General features: G+C 38.9%; 1 protein-coding gene across 1 annotated transcript in view; it reads left to right on the forward strand.

The window, feature by feature from the left end:
- Positions 1 to 21,712, forward strand: part of LOC145458923 (uncharacterized) — a 112,938-nt gene that overhangs the window by 12,645 nt on the left and 78,581 nt on the right. The window contains exons 13-34 of the mRNA XM_080337435.1: positions 1,996 to 2,104; positions 2,978 to 3,024; positions 3,095 to 3,263; positions 5,353 to 5,453; positions 5,515 to 5,640; positions 10,536 to 10,712; positions 11,716 to 11,934; positions 12,013 to 12,144; positions 13,010 to 13,121; positions 13,517 to 13,557; positions 13,620 to 13,736; positions 14,468 to 14,594; positions 15,142 to 15,400; positions 16,954 to 17,160; positions 17,347 to 17,601; positions 18,283 to 18,439; positions 18,503 to 18,632; positions 19,199 to 19,287; positions 20,071 to 20,091; positions 21,008 to 21,028; positions 21,192 to 21,245; positions 21,400 to 21,449. Of these exons, the coding sequence (XP_080193561.1) occupies positions 1,996 to 2,104; positions 2,978 to 3,024; positions 3,095 to 3,263; positions 5,353 to 5,453; positions 5,515 to 5,640; positions 10,536 to 10,712; positions 11,716 to 11,934; positions 12,013 to 12,144; positions 13,010 to 13,121; positions 13,517 to 13,557; positions 13,620 to 13,736; positions 14,468 to 14,594; positions 15,142 to 15,400; positions 16,954 to 17,160; positions 17,347 to 17,601; positions 18,283 to 18,439; positions 18,503 to 18,632; positions 19,199 to 19,287; positions 20,071 to 20,091; positions 21,008 to 21,028; positions 21,192 to 21,245; positions 21,400 to 21,449 (2,720 nt within the window). The remainder of the gene's footprint in view (positions 1 to 1,995; positions 2,105 to 2,977; positions 3,025 to 3,094; positions 3,264 to 5,352; positions 5,454 to 5,514; positions 5,641 to 10,535; positions 10,713 to 11,715; positions 11,935 to 12,012; positions 12,145 to 13,009; positions 13,122 to 13,516; positions 13,558 to 13,619; positions 13,737 to 14,467; positions 14,595 to 15,141; positions 15,401 to 16,953; positions 17,161 to 17,346; positions 17,602 to 18,282; positions 18,440 to 18,502; positions 18,633 to 19,198; positions 19,288 to 20,070; positions 20,092 to 21,007; positions 21,029 to 21,191; positions 21,246 to 21,399; positions 21,450 to 21,712) is intronic.

The raw sequence follows: 21,712 nt of genomic DNA on the forward strand, positions 1-21,712 counted from the left end.
ATAAAACTCCGTTAAAAAAAAAATGCAATTTAATATGCCACGGATACTACATTAGCGGACCGCGGTCTGTATGCGGAGCTTTTCAGTGTGGAATCTGGACCTTGTTCTCAGTGACAAGAGAAAAACTAAGTAGAGAGTCAGTGATTTTAAACATGAACTTTATAAAGAACAGATTTTGCAACTCTTCCAGTGAGAAGCTTCAGCATTGCCTCCAACTCACTTCCACCACTATTGAACCAAGATTTAAAGAACTACGAAGAAATATAAAAAAAATAGGCAAATAACCACTGCCATTGCCACTAATACATTTCTAATGCGGTTTTACCGTATTTCGTGTATAGTATAGGAATTATTATATTATGTTTTTGCGGCATACACAACGATTCATGATATGGGCCTACAAACACACGATCGGCCAGTGCACCGCGCATATCATGATGTGCATATGCCGCTGGGCAAGGAAGGTACAGATATAGCCTACCAAGGCTTTCAGAGTCTTGCGCCACCGTTTCATTATATCTCTGTGTTACTAATCAAGTCTTTGGTCTGACCCAGCCGGGGTATTAACCCACGTCCCGCCAATCAAGAAACTGGACGCTTCATCCCTACGCCGTCTTGTCAGTTACATAGCGTTGCATTTGCTTGACTGTAAAATATGACGGATCCAGTAACATTAGATCTGTTAAAAAAAACATTTTCTTCAGATTGCACTGGCTACGTGACAAAATTGTGAGGTTGGCTAAAAAAAGGCTGCTCACCGCATTTCGCTTAATTCCAACTTGTAGAAGCGAAGTTCTTGCAGCAGAAAGTTTTGAATTTATTATTTGAAAAATAAAAACAAATCTTTTTAAATTTTTCTGTCCGCCTTATAATATTGTTAGACTACCAGTATAGATGAGCTGCACCAAATCTGGCTAATTCCAACCACTAGAAGCGAAGTTATAGCAGTAGAAAAATTTCTAATTCTATGATTTTATATAATGAAAGAGTTAGTCACCGTAAATACTATTTCATTCAAATCCAAACTTTTCTACTGCAATACCTTCGCTTCTAGTGGTTGGAATTGAGCCAAATTTGGTGTGCATCGTCTCTACTGACAGCTTAACAGTTTTCCGGGGCCGGCAGAAAATTTTAATTTTTTTAATTTATTTTTTATGAAGTAAATACAAAATTTTCTACTGCAAGAACTTCGCTCCTACTAGTTGAAATTGAGCCCAATTTGGTGTGCAGTTTTTTTTTAGCTGACATAATAATTTTATCACGTAGCCAGTGAAATCTGAAGAATATGTTTTTTTTCTGAGCAGCCCCAAGGCACATTTTAAACTTTGGTAACTGGAAACTTGCTAAAATAGTTGAGTAGCTGTGTAATATGATGTTTCATTCGAATTATCGCAGTGGTTTGCAGCTATACGTAACTGGCAACTGCTTTTTAGATCTATAGCCCATCATTTCAGCGCACAGCGGACAGCAATTATAACATGTTACGGGGCTTATTATTACTCTGCGTCAGATTTCTTAACATAATTCAATAACCGGTGGTTCCATTATTTTTGTCCGCTGAAGTCACACAATATGTAATGCGACACACAAGACACAATGCGACGTGATAGGAGAGTGTCGAAACGACAAAGTATACGGTTTCTCAAATTAACATCGACGTTGTCCTAATGTCAGATGCAACAGTGTTTAATCTTGGTGTTTCGGCTGTCTTTCATTTTCAGACACCTTTCCTTACCCTGAGCTTTTTCTCGATGAAGCTGTTTTAATGTAGCATAGAATGAGCCCAAAGTAACTTCCAACATTTTGGATCTTGCTGCTGCCGAGAGTAGAACTAATGAGAACTGGGGTCTCTTTCATATAATTGCACGTTTCTATGCCATAAGAACTTGTGTGCTCTTCTCAATCACTCCGTGATAAACCAAATACAAAACACTCTGGCCTTACGGTATCATAATCCAGGATTACATGCCTCACGTCTTACTTTACACTGTACAGACACGTACTGGGACGGCACCACTTGCGTGTCGAAGGAAGATTGTCCGTGCCACGTTGGAGATCTTAGTTATACCAAGGGCCAAACGTTTGAGGAAAGATGTCGAAGTTGGTAAGTTGAAAATCAATCCTACATTTTGCGAAAATGACTTTCAGTCAATCTTGTTTATGGGCAACTGGGATCTTATGAGATCTAGTCATATCCGTTTCCAAGGCCATGCCGTCGCTCGCGAGAGAACGTATAGGCTGAAATTGTGAGCCTTGGTTGGAGCAAGGTTCATCAAAACACGACCCTCAGGGTCATATTTTGTGCCCTGCGATTTGATTTGAGATTTAGAAAGAACGGTTCATAAAGCATTTTGATTTCCGTTTCAAAATGTTGTTGTTCAAAATAAGCTATTCCACTGTGCCCAACATCAGTATTCCTCGGTAGCTGCATCAGCTTTAGCGATCGCAACAGCATTCAATTGAGGGAGAATACACCGAGATAGTAAATAGGCAATTGGGAATATTGCTACGACGTGCAATGACTCAGACACTGTCAAGACCGAAGCGGTTAGAAAACGGCTTGAGGCATCCCCACAAGATCAAGCATTGTGTGGTGATAGTCTTTCAGCGAGTACCGTGTCTCGCTATAGCCCCAATATGGATTCTTTCGTCGCTGAAAGGCGTTGTCTGGTATCGTGCGCAGCCCATGATCATGAAACATTTCGTTGTACCTGTATTTCTTAACTAAAATATAAAATACAAAACGCTGCAGGGAAAATTGAATAAATATGTGAATAGTTACAATTCTGCAATCAATTTCGTACGAATTAAGAACCTTTCATTGTATGTGTGTTAGTATGGACCCACTGTGTGATAATATACCGGAAGTAAATGGAACATATTCGTTAGTGATGTTTCATAACCAGCAGCTCGTTAGCAATTGAAGTTTCCAAATCACGGTCGCATATTGTATCATAATATCGTCGCTTTATTTCAGTCAATGCTTGAACGGTGCGCTTGTATGCAGATCAAAGCCCTGTGCTGGTAAGCTTGTACTTTGTGTGCTGTGATGCTTATTCCGCGTACTAACTATTCTTGTTTCAAAACTGCCTAGGCACTGCGCTGGTGTTTGGAAAACCGCACTACCTAACTTTCGATGGGCTGTGGTACACGTACGATGCCGTGTGTTCCTTCACACTTATGCGTGGACCTTCACCCAGCTTTGTGAGAATGATAATAACAACGAAAAAGTGCGGAACGGAAGCTTCGCATACTTGCATTGAGTGAGTAATATCTTCTTCATCAGAGGTCTCAAACTCAAATGTGCTCGCGGGCCAATTTCCTAATTTCTGATGACGCCGCGGGCCGCAGTATCAATGATAGGGGTATTCAATGTATAATATCGAAGTAGGCCTTCTTTGACGACACCTTGCAGACAGCCATTTCACAAACATCGCGACAATCTAATTTACTATTATACTATTCCCGCTTGTTACGAAAAAATGACATTTTCAAACATTTGAGAAAAAATATATTGGTGCTGGGCATAATTTGCTAAAATAATGAGTTATAGACATCATGCGAGAGGACGGATGATGACATCGTAACAGCTGTCGGCTTATAATATTGCAGCTTATAGTGGAACTTTGACGTGCCACAATTTTATGTAGAATATTTTAAAATTTACTAAAGATTGATCTGATATCAGAGCATGTGAGCGGTGTAGCCTAATCCGGGTTTCTGATATAGTCGTGATAAGTATGTTATTGTTACTTTCATTGCCGAAGTCAAACTAAACCAGCGTTATATTTCTTCGATTAATATTGGAACAGATTAATAACAATCTAAATATACTCATTATTGTGCCATAGTTAAAGCATTGTTTCTTGACCTATTTAGCTATCGTACCCTTGTGCTTTCTATAAGATTTCCCGTGCCCGTGTCCATTTTCAACAAAACTTTTGATGGTACCTATACAAAAATCAGAAAGCCCATTCGCATAAAATCGAGTGTATGGCGCTAATAATATTTCCAGTTGAATAAATTGGCCCAGAAAATATTCCATAGCATATAGACCTATTTCCACAATGCATCTCGTACCCCCTGATGGGGTGCTTCGTACCACGAATGGGCTACGGACCCCTGGTTAAGAACCTCCAATCGCCGAAGAATCCATTGGTGATACAGCTGTGGAGCGTACCTCTACCTTACTCGCAACTGATAATAACATGGATAAAGAGAACAAACAATACTTAGGATTTAACCAAATATACGCCAGGGTCGCCACAGAATGCCAATGGTTTCCATACTGTCCTGATTAGATATATCCCACGTAACCCAAGCTACGGCATTTTGATATATTACTATTCCCCATGACAGATTCATAGATTGTTGCGTCCGTAGGATTACCAAGTCACTATTCCGAGGCGCGAGTCCTTCTCTGATTTCAACGCTGGACCCGACTCAACTCGAGTCATTTTTAGTTTGTCACACAGTTCATCCAAAATCGAGTATTTTGACGAACGGCCGCACCAAACAAAATCACTGTGCGAATCCTGCTGGCCTGCTGAACGTATGACATGGCTATGGCATGTGTGCTGAAGATAAACAGATAACGGCATATGTTACTGCCTGTATACTGATTTAACATAGGCCTACAAGAATATATTGTAACGTCAGTCACGGTGAGCAATAAAACAATCGAAAATGGAAACAGTGAATTGTGTTTGTTGAATCACTAGCGAGACGTTCAAACAAGTCCATTCTTTGTATTTATCACGAAGTCGAGGGTTTGGAAAACTGCCTTGTCATATGACATGCAGGATTACAGGCGCTTCGTTGCATGTGCTTTTCTGTCTCATCCGAGCGTTGCCAATTCTTATTCAAGTTTTCCAGGCGCGCTATGTGCTTGCTGGCATGACGAAAATTACAGACTTGTTAATTACAGACTTGACAAAGAAATCATTGTTGCTATACCAGAGAAATACTGACACAGAAACGTTGAAGTGGAAATAGGGGTATTTTTCACGAAAGTGTTTGCTGAATTCAGGGATTTCTATAAATCCCTGGCTAAATTGACACTATTAATTGTGGGATGCTAATTCAATGTATGAATGTCAACATTTTGAAGACGATTTTCGACCTCCAAGATAATTCACAGCATTTTCCCTACCAAAATAACCGGAGGAATGAACAATTAGAATTAGCAGTCAACAATTAATATACATTTTCAAGATTTTGAAAAAGGAGAGAGGTATCTTACCACATACAACCCAGGCATATCCCATATGGGTTGTGTCGTAGCTAGCGATGCAGTCCTGCAATGCAAAATGACACTTCCTGTTAATGCTGTTATACACCGATAATTTGCAGCAACATCATCATCTCGTCGGCAGTGACTCCCACCGTCAAGCTGGTTTACAAAGGTCACATCAGCGTTGATGATCTAAATGTGGACATGCCTTTCATCAAAAGTGAGAGAATCTTGCTTGAAGACTTGAATTTGCCTTTTTATGACGCTATTTCTGATCTCAGAGGGCAAACTTGAGATACATCGTCTCACGTCGTCGTACTATCTGATCAACATGGTGACTCTTGACATAAAAGTCAAATGGAATTCGGAAGGTCTAGCGGCGATCACTATTCCCAACTCGATGAAAGGTCAGTCCGTATGCCAGATTTGCTTGGGTATTATGACAAAAATTAGCAAATATGTTTTAATCTGTTTATTTACATACTTTTATGAAACCATATCTTCCATTGTATTCAAGATACTTTTTCGTATATCGTGGGTATTTTACTATCAAGTCGTCGGGGTTCAAGCAATTCAGACTACTTAAGTAGAAGTAGAAATTACAACAGGCCTGGGCGAAGTGCGGCCCGCGAAAGGTTGCTTGAAATTGAAAATATAAAACCTACTTTTTAATGTTGCTGCGTGGACTAAAACCATAGGATGTATTAACTGAACCGGATATTCGTTTTCTATCAAGCCTGTTCATTAACATGCCGTGATTACGCAGCCTATACGTACCTCACGTGCCGAATCCAGATTCAAAGTGAAGTCAATGTAGCAAATTATTCCTTTACAATTAAAGTCACAACAAGTCACCAAACCTTCTTTGTTGCCATTGTCACATTACGAATTACACGGTCTGTGTTTCAAATTGTTACGTGATGTGTTTCCAAATCCTTAACCAGTCATTCACTGTCCGTGATTTCTATGAGTATATCACCACCCATGCACAAAGGATGCCAAAAAAGAAAGCCGAAAGTTGAAATTCAAAGATGGTTCGGAGGACTAAATATTTGATTACTACCGGTCTTTTTAGTAGTTAATGCCGAGCACGCCGCCGTGTTCAAAGAATCCAAGTCGGTTCCATGACAAAAACACGGAGACATAGGGCCTACACTCGATCAAGGGACGGCGAATTTCGGAATAACTGCAAGCTTGGCTTAACAACAAGGCAATTTCGGCAAGCTGCACACTTCTCGTAAACCAGCTACCAAGACAATAAGCTTTAAGGAATCCCCAGGACCGTAACTGCCGCTCCCAAACCCCCAATTGGGGGGCGAGCTCGAAGGGCGGCCAAAATTATTTTGTGAATGACCATAAATTATAGGGTATTTTTTGAAAATTCATGCAATTTCTTTCAAATTTTTCTTGCGCTAGGCGCGATTTCGAGATCGAGGGTTATAGAATTGAGTATTTCGGCGTCAGCCATTGCCGCGCCACGTCGTACCAAGATATAGGAAGTTTAGGCCAACACGGGAATCTGAGAAGCCAGTGCAATTGCAACTGCTGATCAAATTAACTAAGTACAAGCTCGACAGCGAGAAAGCCTTGACCCAAAAGACTGCTCTCATGTTGACCAAAAACCACGATGTCCAATTGTCCGTAGGCAATATTTTCCAATGAAAAAATATCCATTGGGAATCGTGTGCGTCTTTTAGTTTGGTACACTTTGGTGATTTCAATATCTTTTCAAGTAGCAGACTTGAGGTCACGAAATAATAACATGTAACGAATTAATTAAACCAACAGGCACTCTTGAATATTATTTCGATGACAGCACCTCACTCTGCTCTAGTGATAAAACTGTGTAAGAGGGATGAAAGAGATTTAAAAATATACGTATATGTATGCAATTACCAATATTATTGAACGATTGAATCATGAAACATGGAGAAATTCCGCGCTTAGCGCGATTAGGGCGTAAAACGTTGCCAATTAGTGTGTATAAGAAATCTCGCTCAGGAGTAGTGTTAAAAACATGCATCCTGATGGGTCTGGTGTGAGGGCGAAGCTTTCAATTTAAAAATAAAATCAATACGCTGGAGAATACAGCTAAAATTTCTCGACCCGGCAACATATTTTCTGCTTCTCATTTGGCCCGAGGAGGGAAATAATTGCCCACCCCTGAATTACAACAAAAATTTCTACACAACTATACAGCAGCGATTTTCAAAGCATGTCAAGTAGAAAACGGGCATTCCGCAAGGGCATTCCTTTTCGGCCAAGGTCTTCTCGCTGCCGATCGTTCTGGCACACTTCTCGGAGTCGCATATGTTACATGGCCTATAACTTTTTATGTCTTGGTGCGTTGTGGCGCAGTAATGACCGACGCCGAAGTACCCGTTTCTATGAATCATGCGTATTTTTGTTGGGGGAAGGGTACCCAATGATCAAGATACTTGGCAACTTAACATCGCGCCCAGCGCGAAAACAATTTGAAATAGTTGCATAAATTTCAAAAAATACTCTATAATTTATGTTAATTCGCGAAATAATTTTGGGCCCCTTCGAGCTCGCCCTCCCAATTGGGGGGTTAGGGGTGCGGCAGTTACGGTCCTAAACATAGGCGCCGAGTTACGGGGTGGCGGCCACCCCATGCAAAATTCTTAAACGCCCTCCGTCTGCGCTGTCAATTAGCGAGTCCGTGATGTCGCGTAAATGCCAACTATTTACCAATAATCAATACGCGCGTGAATAATTGGATACTCAGCTTCGTCGGCGACGACGAACTAGTGCTTAAAACGCCCCAATAAAGTGTAATCCGTGATTAGTAATCAACTAATCACTAATCTAATCATACAATCGAAGCGACCTCATTGACGGCGTCGATTTCTACACGCTTGTGCTGAGAAACAACAGCTCCTCTCTTGACCAGACGAACGTATTCACGTTCTACTTCTCTCAATTAAATTGTATTTGCGCGCATATTCGTTTACAAACTAATTCTTGAGTTAGTTTGGTGATAGTCTTTTTAATTGGAGCGAGGAATAGGAAAGTGTGTTTGTGTATGCCTGCGAATAGAAAGACATTCCTGCGCAAAGTGTGCATATTCATTACTCTAACAAGGCTTTTCTGACTTTTAGCGGAAAATGCAGCAACGCAGCTCAACCGTTGTTATAATGAGCAAACAATTGTCGCGATATTAGACTCGGAACCTCATTGTGCTGTACGGAAGTTGAGGAATAACTGATTAGGAGCGCTTTCTCGTTTGCTAACAACTGTAGGCTACTAATTCTTGTCTGATTTATACATTCGTATTTTCTTGATGTCACTTGTCAGCCTTTAATTTGTTATTAATACTGCGCATTGTGCAGTGCACGGCGTTGAATTACGTTGTCAAACATTGATGCAACAAGAGATTCTCTGTGGCGGAAATTCTAAATTTAATCGATTAGTTTGAGCGGGAACCTTCTATGTTCCAATAGACTTCATTGCTGGACGGACTCTATCGGGCACAACCATATCGCGGAACAAATTTCAAACCATTGGGATTTGTACTCGCATTAATAAGGTGGCGGCATGCGCCCATATTGCTCTTGCTGCAATAACACCTTGATAATTAAAATCGCACCATTTCACGATTTAATTCGGCTGGCTGATCGGGACCTACGTAGGCCGTAGGCTCCGGGCTGATATTAACCAGCGCGTTGTCGGTATTAAAACACTACGTGCGTAGCCAGTGATTTTCTCATTTAAAACTAGAAATCCCGTCCTTTTGAAATGTCAATTCACAATTCGTATTATCGATGCTGAGTCCTGCAAATTAGCGGGAATCATTTGTATGCGAAATGGGTCGTCGATATCTCATGTGCACTATCGGCGGTGGTTTGATTTAGCGCGTCTGCATGCAGTAACAATCTCTGAGTGTAATATTGTTTGTGTTTATGTATCTTTTTGATTAAAACTTGTACACGCGTCTGAACAAATCGTGCGCGTTGCCATTGCCGAATCTGGGCATTTAGGTATGACTAGCGCACCATGTTATTTTAATTATTGCGGGTTTGCGGCATGTCTGCAATTTCGGTATCATCGCAACCTTGCCGGCCGATTTTACAGTCCAATAAAATTGATCACTACTATGTTTTTCGCACAGCGTACTGATGCTGATTTCAGCAAACTAACGATCGTTATGAGATGTAAAAATTCGACCTCATCGCTAGAAACTTAGATTTCATCGCGTGCTCTGAGAAACACCATCTCCTATCGCGATCTGACGACCAAATATACGGTCACCTTCTACAAATTAAAGTGCAATATTTGCATCGATGAGGGCCGCAAGCCGCGTTTAAAATATTTTGTGAACCATTTTTTTGATAAATATTCTCTGAGCGCAAAGTTGATCGGCAACCAATTGTCGCGATGCGATCTACTCAATACTGAGTAAAAACTCATTGTGTTGGAGGTAAGGTATAATTACTGATTGACCGCACGCGTTTGTAATCATATTTCTTGTCTGTCTTTCGTGTTCCAGAATTGTTGTGCCCTGTCACTGCTCAGTGCTCAGTCCAGAGTTGAATGCCGAGTGCTCGGCAATCAATAACCTAATTTCGCAATGATCTCAGCGGGAGATCGCGTTGCGTGCACAGACGAATCTCGCTAATTGATTGCGACCGCGGTAACACTGATTATACGAGTTGTTGAATGCAACTGAATATTAGCATCAGAATGGTCATTTCAAAAGGACGGGGTTTTGCGTTTCAAAAGGAGGGGGTTTCGACACCCCACTGGCTACGCGCCTGCCGCCACCCCATGCAAAAATAAAAGTCGGCGCCTATGGTCCTAAATATGCTTAGCTGTGTACTTGGAGATAAGTTGGTCTCCTTTGCATGACGTAGCTGTGGGAATTGACCTGGACTAGTATTGTCATTGGTGATATCCGAACTGAAGGGGTATATGAAAGTTCACTCGAGTTAGTTCAAGTACAATTATTGATCTCAGGCACATAGGTTCACTCTGCATGACATAGACTTGGAAATACGCAGGTATAAAACTTCGTCAATCCATTAATTACTCACCATCCAAACAGCTATCAACTTACTATGAACAAATGTTCGCGAATGTTGCAACAGAATTGACGGATTATTCACGGTCATGAAATACTAGCAGGAGAATGACAAACTTGCATTGTAATTGTTCATATCCCCATGAGAGAGGAAGATGGAGAGGAATAGGATAAAAATTCACAAAGACTCAAATATTCAGACATACCGCGATAATAATAATCAATCCAATGTCGTATAGAGAATCTGGTTTTACTTTGCAGGAAGAATCGGCGGACTTCTCGGCAATTTCAATGACAAAACGACCGATGAGTTTTTGACCCCTAGCGGAATCATTGAACACACCCCAGCACTGTTTGTCCAGTCATGGGAAGCCCGTACACAGTGTGCGGCTCCCGCTGTTGCTACCACTGAAACATGCAAGCTGTCAGATGGAGATAGTAAGTGGGACGAAGTATTGATAATATGACAAATGATGAACAAAGAAATATTTGAAGAGTTTCTTGGAGGTACAGAACTTCAACATACAATTGAATGGTATATTCATATTGAAATGGACCCGAATATTTTCGGCTGACACTCAATTGGGATAATCTACTAGTTGCGGACGATTATCCCTCTAAAGAGTGTAATCATTTCAATCAGTGCACTTTGGCATACAATTACGATAATATCATGGGCAATGGTGTTTTTTTGAACAATCTGAATTACTGCAATCACTAGGGTTACGTCCTGAAGCTGCGACTTGATATTCCCTGAATTATGCAGTTATTGAAAGTGGTTGCCAAACTCTAGTAGAAGTGGAAATAACGCCGTACATTTAGACTCAATTACAAGTACAAGTAGCGATTTCTTAGACTCATCGTAACTGTGTCAAGTGCAAGTATATAATTTAAGGTCCGAAAAGTATTCAAGTTTTGAAAAGTAGATTTTGTCGACGTTTTACATTAATTTTGCAGTTAATCGGTGGTAGCTACTTTTGAAGTTGCAAGATGACGCAAAATGATTTGTGGCGTGAAAATTAGGAAAAAATGTCAGAAACATATTTTGTAATTACTGCGATGGTTATTTCAAGCGGTTCTTATGACGATTTCATAGACATGTGATGCAAACTTATCCCAAAAAATCTCAAGTGTAAAGACCAAGTAATTCTTATTAAAGTGTTCCAGTGTAAGTGAAAGTAGTCTAAAACCACTGGAGTAACTAGTGCAAGTTATCAAAAATTACTTGAGTACTTCAAAAAAGTAGAAGTACTTCGTTTACGCTGGAATTAAGTGATTTTTGTGTCATATCTATAACTTCTTATCGCCCTCTCTGCAGAAGTTTCAACCTACCACATTAGGGTCCGAGACAAATTGAATGTGAATCCATGATAAATATACAAGACGCCTCTCGAGATCAAACCATAATATTAGTTGCATCTTACCATGATCTCCCACGCAGGAGACACGTGCCATCAAGCCATTTACCAAGATCCAGCATTCCAAAGCTGCCTCGCCGTCTCAAGCGATGAACAGCCAATGAAGAGCATTTGCCACGAGACCGCGTGTGCAACCTACGGCCCAGCAAAGCAAGCCGAGATTTGTAAAGTTCTCTCGGTTTACGCGATGCTGTGTTCATTGAAAGGCCACATTCCGATTTGGAGGAATAGTACTTTTTGCAGTAAGTGCGGACATACCTCAATAATATTGTATACTTTGCGACCCTATTTCAAATAATAATACCGATGTTTTCAATTAGATGTCCAATGTAAAAACGGCAAGGTGTATGAACCGTGGACCAGTTCCTGTGGTAGATCGTGCCGTGGTATTACCACCAACGAAACATGCGAAGAGAATGATCCAAAAGCCGAAGGATGCGTATGCCCACAAGGTAGCATAAATGTTGCATAATTCACAATGTATATCACGCGCATGGCGTATCTTAATGCGATCACCCGTTAATTTTATATATCGATAAAACAATTGCTGTTATGGTATAGTTGACCACTAACTAAATAGGTGTGGTGTACTTTATTATCATATGCATTTTTGCATACATCTTGGAATATCGTCATCACGTTAAACTCACATATTCCATTTGTATATTTTATATATATGATTCATTTGTGCTGTCACTGAAATAAACGATCTCTCTGTCTTTCAGTAGCATCTCGTACATTCCTTTTTGCTACGCACTCATGTCTTATGTACGCATTAAGTGATGTGCAATTCTTGTAAATCAATGCAACCCTCTCTTTAATATTTCACTTGGTATATTATGCATAGATTGCTTCCCATAGCATCTTTACAAGCAACTGTGTAACCATGTGCATATACTGGTAAAACCCATGCATGTAAATTTAGCTAGCGTTCTGATTTTTGATCATGTGGATTTGGCCGATTACTTGCTCCAAGCTTTGTTCTCTATCACAAATTACAGTTGCGCACAGGACTGTGTTTTTCATAACTGGTCTTTAACTGGTCTACAATGTTAGGGACATTGATTGCAATGCATACAATAGAATTCTCACTACAGATAGTGATAAATGGTTTTAATTTACATCTATCTTACATCACATCACTGTTTTATATCATGCTGGACATCAAACTTGAAGGCTAATTCTGTGATTCTGTGATCCTCCAGTCCAGTTTGCCGATTGATATTTCTAGTGTCAATAGCCATACAGAACAAACATTCTCAGTAGCTTGTGGGAACCGTAATAGTAATTTCTATTTGTACTTCTTTTGATTTACAGGGATGTTTGAAAATAAAAACGGACAATGCGTTGAAAAAAGTAGCTGCGGCTGTTATTACGGCGGTGAATGGAGAGAGAATGGAGGCATTTTCGTGTATAATCAAAGAGATTGGTTGGTATCTTCGTGATTACTATCACATCTTTAAAGTTATATGTAAGACTATATTTCGGTGAACCCAAATCTTGTTGGATTTTGCGACTCTACAGTCTTCGCAGGTTGCGGTGTGCGAATACACAAACTGGTATATTGTACTTGCCTACTTCAACTGGATTAGCATTTATGACTTCCTTGACCACATACCATTTGACTCCCCCATAAGTATCTTAAGATCGCCAGTTTTACGGTATATATTTTATCCAATATGTTGGTTGGAACATTTTTGCTTTGACTCCAAGTCTATACCCTGATCCCTTATGTGTCATATGAAGACTCCAAATTACATTCTGGCAATACATTTTCTTGCACAATAGTGAAATATACATATACATGTAACTTTCTCATTTTAGTGACTGCATTAAAGGTGTGGCGACATGCTCGGCGGAAAAGAGTAAGAATGGTCGACTCTCAACGTACCTTGAATATGACTGACTGTTTGATTTTGTGTTATAGATATTAAATGTGGAACAGAACTAGTGTACAAGGATTGCGACAAGGGCGGTGTTGGAGCCAATTGCCAACCGACGTGTGGGCATAAGAATCCAGATTGCGCTGGAGCCTGTATTTCAGGTACTGCAAGACTTGTCCATGCTTGAATCCAGAGTATCATAGAAACGTGCACATTTCAAAAGGTTTTTCATCAGTTTTCAATAGCTTCAAGACATCAAACCTTATCAATTGTTCTTTTCCTATTCTGTTTTAATTTCGCTTGATATTCAGCTTTACGCTGAAGCTGGCATGGAAATCAAACATTCCCCTTACTTTTTTGCTGTACCTATATTCCATATTAAACATTGTGGTGAATACTTGCACTGATATTTTATTGTTTGAATGATGTCTCTCTGTATGAGCAGATACCAATATCACCAACATAATAGACTATAGATTTGCCGATAAACCCAGTGTTGTCTACCAATGCCAAATTGTGACATTTTAATTTGAACATGTATCCTATCATTCAATTTATCATTCATTTACAATCAAACTCCAACTAAGTGAATTACCAGTACTTTCAGTTCAAAAGTTTTTTTTATTAGTGTTCTGAAAGTGAGATCTCAAGGTCCTTATAAATATGAAAGTATGTCCAACTTGAACAATTCCATAATTGGACAGGCAAATAAGTATCAACTGGATTTGGCCAATACGAATATTTCTACTGAGACACACATCGTCAGTGCTCTAGTTGCAAACATCAGCAGTATTTGATTGAGAGAATTTTTTGATACTTTCCCTATGAGAGGTCTATGATGGATTGAGAGAGACTCGGTGCCGGTATATATATATATATCTGTTGTTCTCAGGTTGCGGGTGTCCCCGAGGAAAATACATGCATAAAGGTAGATGTCTGCCACTGAAAGAATGCCCATGTACATTTGAAGGACAAGATTACTCCCATAACGAAAAAGTAATCGATGACTGTAGCCAATGGTGCGTACCTGTTTCCGCTTTGAATGTGATAAAAGATTAACTGAATCATGCTGAGCCTTCAGTTGCCACCACCATGGATTCAATTTACTGAAAATGTAAATGTTGAGGAATTGTTCTGCTTTTAATTCCAGCAGTTATGAAATTGGATTTCCAGTAACACCTGACCAATTTGAATACTCTTCTACGGCAGGGGCAATTTTGTGTAAACCACAAATACTTCTCTGGTTTACTGTACCGTTGCGATATTATATGTCTTCAATACATGGCAATGTATGTGTGACGCCATGTCATTTTCACGTCCATATCTACGGTTATCTGGCCCATGAAATACATCATTATTCATACCAGGCTAGTAGGATATAGGCTACTAACTATGATGATTTCTCCTTAAAAGATGTTTCTCGAATTTAATGCTGCATTTGTATGCCAAAATATGTGTGTGACTGGTTGACTTCACCCCTCCTCCACTTCAATCCATCGCAATTCTTGTGGTATTTTTATTCTATAAAATTACTGATAATAAGATTCGGAATCTCATCTTTCACAGCACATGCAACCATGGCGAGTGGAAATGCACCAGAACCAACTTGTGTACCAGAAGTTGCTCTGTCACCAGTGGCTCTTATTATAAGACGTTTGACGATAGCCGTTTTCACTCTCGTGGGACATGCAAATATGTGATGATGACGGACAAGTGTCCCGGGTCGCCGGATAGGCTAAATTATTTTGAAATCTACGCACAAAGCCACCCTTGCAAAGACACAGGATATAAGATGTGCAACCTTACTATTCATGCACGATTTGGAGTAAGATTTCGATCTATTGCTATATAGTTATAACATACAAATAGGATGAACTTTATTATCTTTGCTTTTTATAAAAGTCTCACCATTCAGAAGTCCATCAAAACATCCATCATGACTGTTCTGGGTAGGGTTGCATTTAAAACAAAAATCAAATTAAAACAAACATGTTTTAAACAAGGCCCTAATTTAAAACATGTTTTTTTAAAATCCATGACGTCACCAATATTCAATTGTGACATCATAGTTGATTAACATTGACATTTGCAAATATAGGGTAAATATAGCTCCTTTGACGAGATATCAGTACTATTAATGTTGAACCGACTATTTTACGGGTTCCAACCATCCTATATCGATATTTGTCGGCTATATCGGGTGGTAATTGTCCGTAGGCTCATGCAACATGTTTTTTGGTAAGTATTTACACAATTATTGCATAATTTTACAACTTGAAAAAACACAATTTTTTTAAAAAGGCCTTTATTTAAAACACTGTTTAAAACATGTTTAAACAAAGTGTTTTAAAACACCGTTTGTTTTAAATGCAATCCCAGTTCTGGGTAATTCCACTTGAATAATAATGTGTTTTCTTGTGCTTTTGCGAGTAGAATTCGTTCGTCATCTTGATGAAGCAAATCTGTGTATCATTTTGTTGCAATCCCTTATATTGAAGGAATTCATCGATGGGTTAGGAAGCCTGAACAGACTTGAGATAATGCTGCAAATTTATCTATATGTTTGTCACTTGCACCAGCAGCGATGATAACATTTTCAAGATCTGATTTATTTATTTTTCACATTGTCAGGCACCTTGAGCCAACACGGAAAGCCCACTTTACTGGATTTTTTAAATTGTAGTAGAAGGATAACCAGATTGGGTATAATTGTTATTTTGAAAATCAAACGACTGTTGTTGTGGGAAAATATCAACTTGGTATTCAGATACCCTTGCCTGAATCACCATGTAAAGAGATGTCACTGAGCATAAACATATTCATGTTATGTTATGTTGTACATTATAGCATAGTACTTGTATTTCTTATCGCTGCTATATCAAGATACTCAAGTTGAGATGGGATGAGATGTTGCTATGTGGAAAGATAATCTCAGGACAGGATGAAATCTCAGTTCACCATAACTTGGGTTAGACCACGCTATAAAAGCATACCATAGCGTAGGGATACCATCTGTCCTTTTTTAAGAGGACTTGTCCTATTTTTTCAAGAAATGTAAAATATCCTCTCAGGATGCCCAAATGTCCTCTTCTTTTTCAATTCGTCCTTTTCATCACAATAGCTGCCAAGTTATCCGTTTTCTTGTCCGCTATTGTAACCTTTGTAACTTGTGTGTGAGATGTGTCCTTTTTTTGTATCTCGAAATATGGTAATCCTACTATAGCGTCACCAATACAATCTATGGAACTTTCATTTAGCCAATTATATCATGGAGTATTACAACAGTATTCCATGCAGTTGATCGCTAGTTACAATTATGGAGTATAGTTATTGTAAGAATATTCCTTTGGTTTGGTAATATGGTTTCCATTCTTTTAGAACGATGAGTTCATCCTTGCAAGAGGGAGTGAGATACAAGAACTTCGTTCCGGTATCAACAATCCTCGATATTATGAAATGTCTTCGAGAAAGATGAACCTTGGTTTCTATCAAGTCGTAGAAGCTGAATACTTTTTCGATTATTATATACAATTAAGATATGACATGAAAACCAGTTTGACGATTGAAGTGTCGAAAAATGTCTCGGTGAGTCCATATTTAGTTGCTCTCAATGCCTTCAAGTTTGTTTGCTTGTTTCCTGTATTCTCATTTTGAGATAGCTGACAAAATGTCTGGATTTTATTGTTGTAAAACTGGCGATATTCCTCAAACACACAAATTTTGGATCGATATATACGTCTCTCACTCGTCCATTTGTTTATCATTTTAAAGATTGCCAACTCAAAGTATGGCCGTAAGTTATGTGGTCTTTGTGGGGATTTGGATGGATCTTCTTCAAACGACTTTACGACCAAATATGGCCATAGCGATCCAATTACTTTCATTAACCAATGGCGGTCAGAGGACTGTGCACAGCTCCCGAAAGAGGAAATTAGCTCTTGCTATGGGAAGCCGGTCCAAGAGGAGAATGCTAAACGTCAATGCAACGTCCTCAATGGACCCTTGTTCGCCGCATGCCATCGCAAAGTTAGTATTGTTGAGTTTGAATTCCCTTGTAGCATATCAAACATTCATTCAATGGCTGAGAGTGATCGGTTATATTAATTTATACCAAATTTTACATCGAAAAACATATATTTTATAACATAGTTGTCAATGTACTATCAATAAATACAGTTGTATAGTGGAAAGATATTTTGAATGCATGGTATTATATGAATTGTCTGTTATAGAATCCGTTCTATTGAGCTTGAAAAAAAAAATATCTTCAACTGAACTTTTGACTGTTGTTAGAAATACGTTATTATTTATATGATGATTGATTTTATTTCCTCAGAGCGTCTCAATACACTGAAGGAGGTTTGGGTGATGCAAAAATATTGGGGGAGTATTAATGGCAAATACCCAGTTGCGCATTCAGTGTCAGTAAACTAAATTGGAATTCATATTAGAAAAGCCTTTCACAGTGTACACTGAAATATGCCAAGAGTGTGCCACAGCATGGGTAAAATCTGTGAATCAGTATGATAGATTCACATAATTGCATTCCGTGATTAAGAAAATATGATTACTGTGTATTTTCTTATAAAACGAGATGGACTCTACCTCATGAGGAGGCTGATCTCAAACACATAGACAAGTTGAAAATTTGCACCGTTCCATTATATCGACTGCTAAAAATAACAACATGCCCCGCACTTTTCAAAGATCGATCCGAAACCGTTTTACGCCACTTGTATCGAAGAAACCTGCACTTGCGAAACTGGCGGGCAGTGCGAATGCTTTTGCTCCGCAGTAAAGGCCTACGCAGAGGCCTGTGGTAGGAAAGGAGCCATATCCAATTGGAGACTTGTGACAGGATGCCGTGAGTACAATGGTGATTCTTACTTCTAATTGTAGAGCAATATCACTGACGTTTTCCTTGCAGCTGTCGAATGCCGCGAATTTACCAGTCCTGATTCGAATTTGTGTGATATCAAATACGATCCTTGCAAGCCTTGTGTGAAGACTTGCTGCAGCAGATGCGCAAGAGGCTGCTTCGAAGGCTGCTTCCCAAGGTATTCTTGTTGTTCAGCATAGTGTGCTCATTTGTTTGTGAAGTTATCATGGTTTCGCTGCAATGGCCAAGTCATGTTTCTACCCATGTTGGAAACGGTATGTATATTAAGGTGGATATCACTTCTCTCTGATCATCCTTTTGTATCAAGCATAGACAGCAAAGTTTGAATATCATTTGATCCATAATCATAGTACCATAGCAAGATAGTGTAATGGTGATGCGTTCGGCTTCTTGATCGGCAGGTCGTGGGTTCGATCCCCGGCCGGGTAAGACCAAAGACTCAAAAACTGGTATCCGCGGCTATCCTGCTAGGCGCTCAGCAATCACCGATAGCATGGAGGAGAAAAAACGGGGTGCAGACTAGATGACCTTGCTATAAAGGCTGTATCGCATCTCTGTCGTCAAAGCATCCCGATGGTGCAGGCGAAAAAGAATACCCCTTATCTTCTCTCTCCCTTATTATGAATTTTTGAATAATGAACCAAAACATATTATTAGTATTATTCAAGGACTCATCAAACACCGCAAACTGAATCCTGTTATCGATATCTATTCTTTTTCCAGTTGCACAAATGGTACAGTGTTCGAGCCTAAGAATGGAACGTGCGTCCCAGAGAAGGATTGTCTGTGTGAAAAAGCTCCTACTCATATCAGTAAGTACATGCAATTACCATTTCCGAATTGAATTAAGTATATCATTCAAAGTATGCTTGTGATGAACTCGACTGCTTGAGTGTTCGACTACATACATTGCGATGCAGGAAAATTCTGATATTTTTCTCATTTGGCCAAAGTTTTGTATTTTTAACAAGTCATACGATGAGACGAGTTTTTGTATGACATTTATGGAATATTTACGGAATACCATCGTGACGCATTTTATGAATCTAATCTTGTTAATAGGTAGCTCTGCCATTAGAAAATATATCGCTTTCTTGCTCGCAAAATTCGATTTTAGCTGTTTCACATTTGCCTGAGGTAAACTATCTTACTTCTCACAATTTTGGATCTCAATTATAAAGAACAAATTAAAACCAGATGTGTACTGTGCAATAGCCACCGCATATTGTACAATGTATATGCTTTACCTTGTAGTATGGAGATGAAGGACCCAACTTTCTAATAAAATTTGGACTGAATTTGGATTGCTAGCCGAAGCAACAGTAACTGATGAATAAATAGTCATAAATATTCCCAAAAATAATTGCATTGATGAAAACAAAATGACGCATCAGTAGATTTCCTGTAGCATTTGAATTACAAAGCAATGTCTCTATGATTTAGTGACACGGTTTTCTTTTATCGAATTGTTGAATTGGTAGCTAAGTAATTGATGAAACATGCCATGCACATTTGAAGCTATCAACTACCTTTTCCAAGTACAGCATTTGCAACATAACAATAATATCAACCTAACATATCTACTTTCTTAACAGTTCCAACAGAAGCAACCTCAGGTATGTATTATACAATATATTTGATATATTGTACCGCACTACTTTCGATTTTGGACGATGTTCATTCATGGGAGTGGTGTGTGTGATTAGTAGTCCAATGTAGTAGTCCTAAATAATAATCATCAAACCGATTTCCAATGGGTGGACTGGGTAACTATTGCCTAAAATGATGACTGTTGTCAATAGAGTGAATAAGGATATTTCGTAATTCAGGCATTGTCAGTGGTCAAAAATGCACTACTGGATAAAGATCAACTTGAATGCTAGCAGTTACTGATATTATGCCTTCAATTGGCAAACATTATTCAGTAAAATCTGTTCAGCTTTGCGAAATTTAAAGAATTGAAAATTCAGGCACTTTTTTGTGCAAATTGCTCAACCTTAGACAAATGTGAACTAAACATGGTGAAGGGTAGATCTGTATTTCATTTGACAGCTTTGGAATCCACTTTTATTAAACTAAGCAACCCACTAGCTGTCTTTGCTTAGCTATTGTTCGTCCATGCTTTTGTGCAATTTTTCTCCTGTGTTGCTGCATTGTTTCACTGTATTTGTATTCTGTTCCTCACTCGCACCACTTTTTCAAGCTGCTTGTTGCTATATACGCTGCATTGTTGCTATGGTTCAATTTCCATTCATGTTATTTATAAATTTTCATTATTGCATCACAATTTGCCATTTGGTTTTGAATCCAACCTTGTTCGAGTCAATGAAATATGAATGTACTGTTAAAAGCAGAGACAAAGAAGTTTGTCAGACCTCATTATTTACGATCCTGCTGCGGATCTAATATATTGCTGTTATTCTACTGTAAATACAAGCAATTGTCCTAACATCCTTGGCCTTGGATGTGTGTTATGCTTCATCTTTCATCTTCACTATTACTGTTACCGAATAATCATCTATCAAATTGCAGGTGCCACACCTACAATCACAGGTAGGAATTGAAATTTTACATCACCAACGAGTTTATCATGGTGAAGTTATTTTACATTTGAATTGTTAATTATCATTGTTTTATCATTCTTGTCGCTACTAATTTTATGATACCGGTATCCTTTGTATTAATCATTCAAACGTGTGTGTACCATATCATACAGAATTATTTGCTACTACAACAAGTCCAACGGAGGAAATTGCCACCACCACACCAGGTAAATATATGCCTATGGCTTTGAACTTCACTTCACAAATTTTAATAATGTGCTGTATCAAAATATAATGGAGTGCCGGAATGCTGTTACATCCCCCACAAGCAAACAAGAGATGTCTGCTCAAATGTACCTTATTTATAATTGTATCATCTAGCTTATCGTCTATGCCCCAATACGTGCTCAACGAATGCTGGGAAGAAAAAGGTAAGATAGATTTGTCCCACATTCTCATGTAGCCTCCTGAACATCTTTTGATTTTGCATTTATCATAGAATTTTTGTCAATTGGAATGGTTGAGTATCATTGACATATCCTGCAACATATGTTAGTCTTTCTTTAGCAAGGTCAGTGAACTTTCACTGCATATAGTAGTAGGTATTTCACAGTAGTTATTTCGACATAAGTCATACACCTGGCATACTGAAATCACGATAATCTATGATAGTTGTATAAATGATTTATATGTA

The sequence above is a fragment of the Botryllus schlosseri genome, chromosome 16 (genome assembly GCF_051294905.1).
Source record: "Botryllus schlosseri isolate E-star chromosome 16, Bs_hap1, whole genome shotgun sequence".
In the NCBI taxonomy this organism is placed as follows: Eukaryota; Metazoa; Chordata; class Ascidiacea; order Stolidobranchia; family Styelidae; genus Botryllus; species Botryllus schlosseri.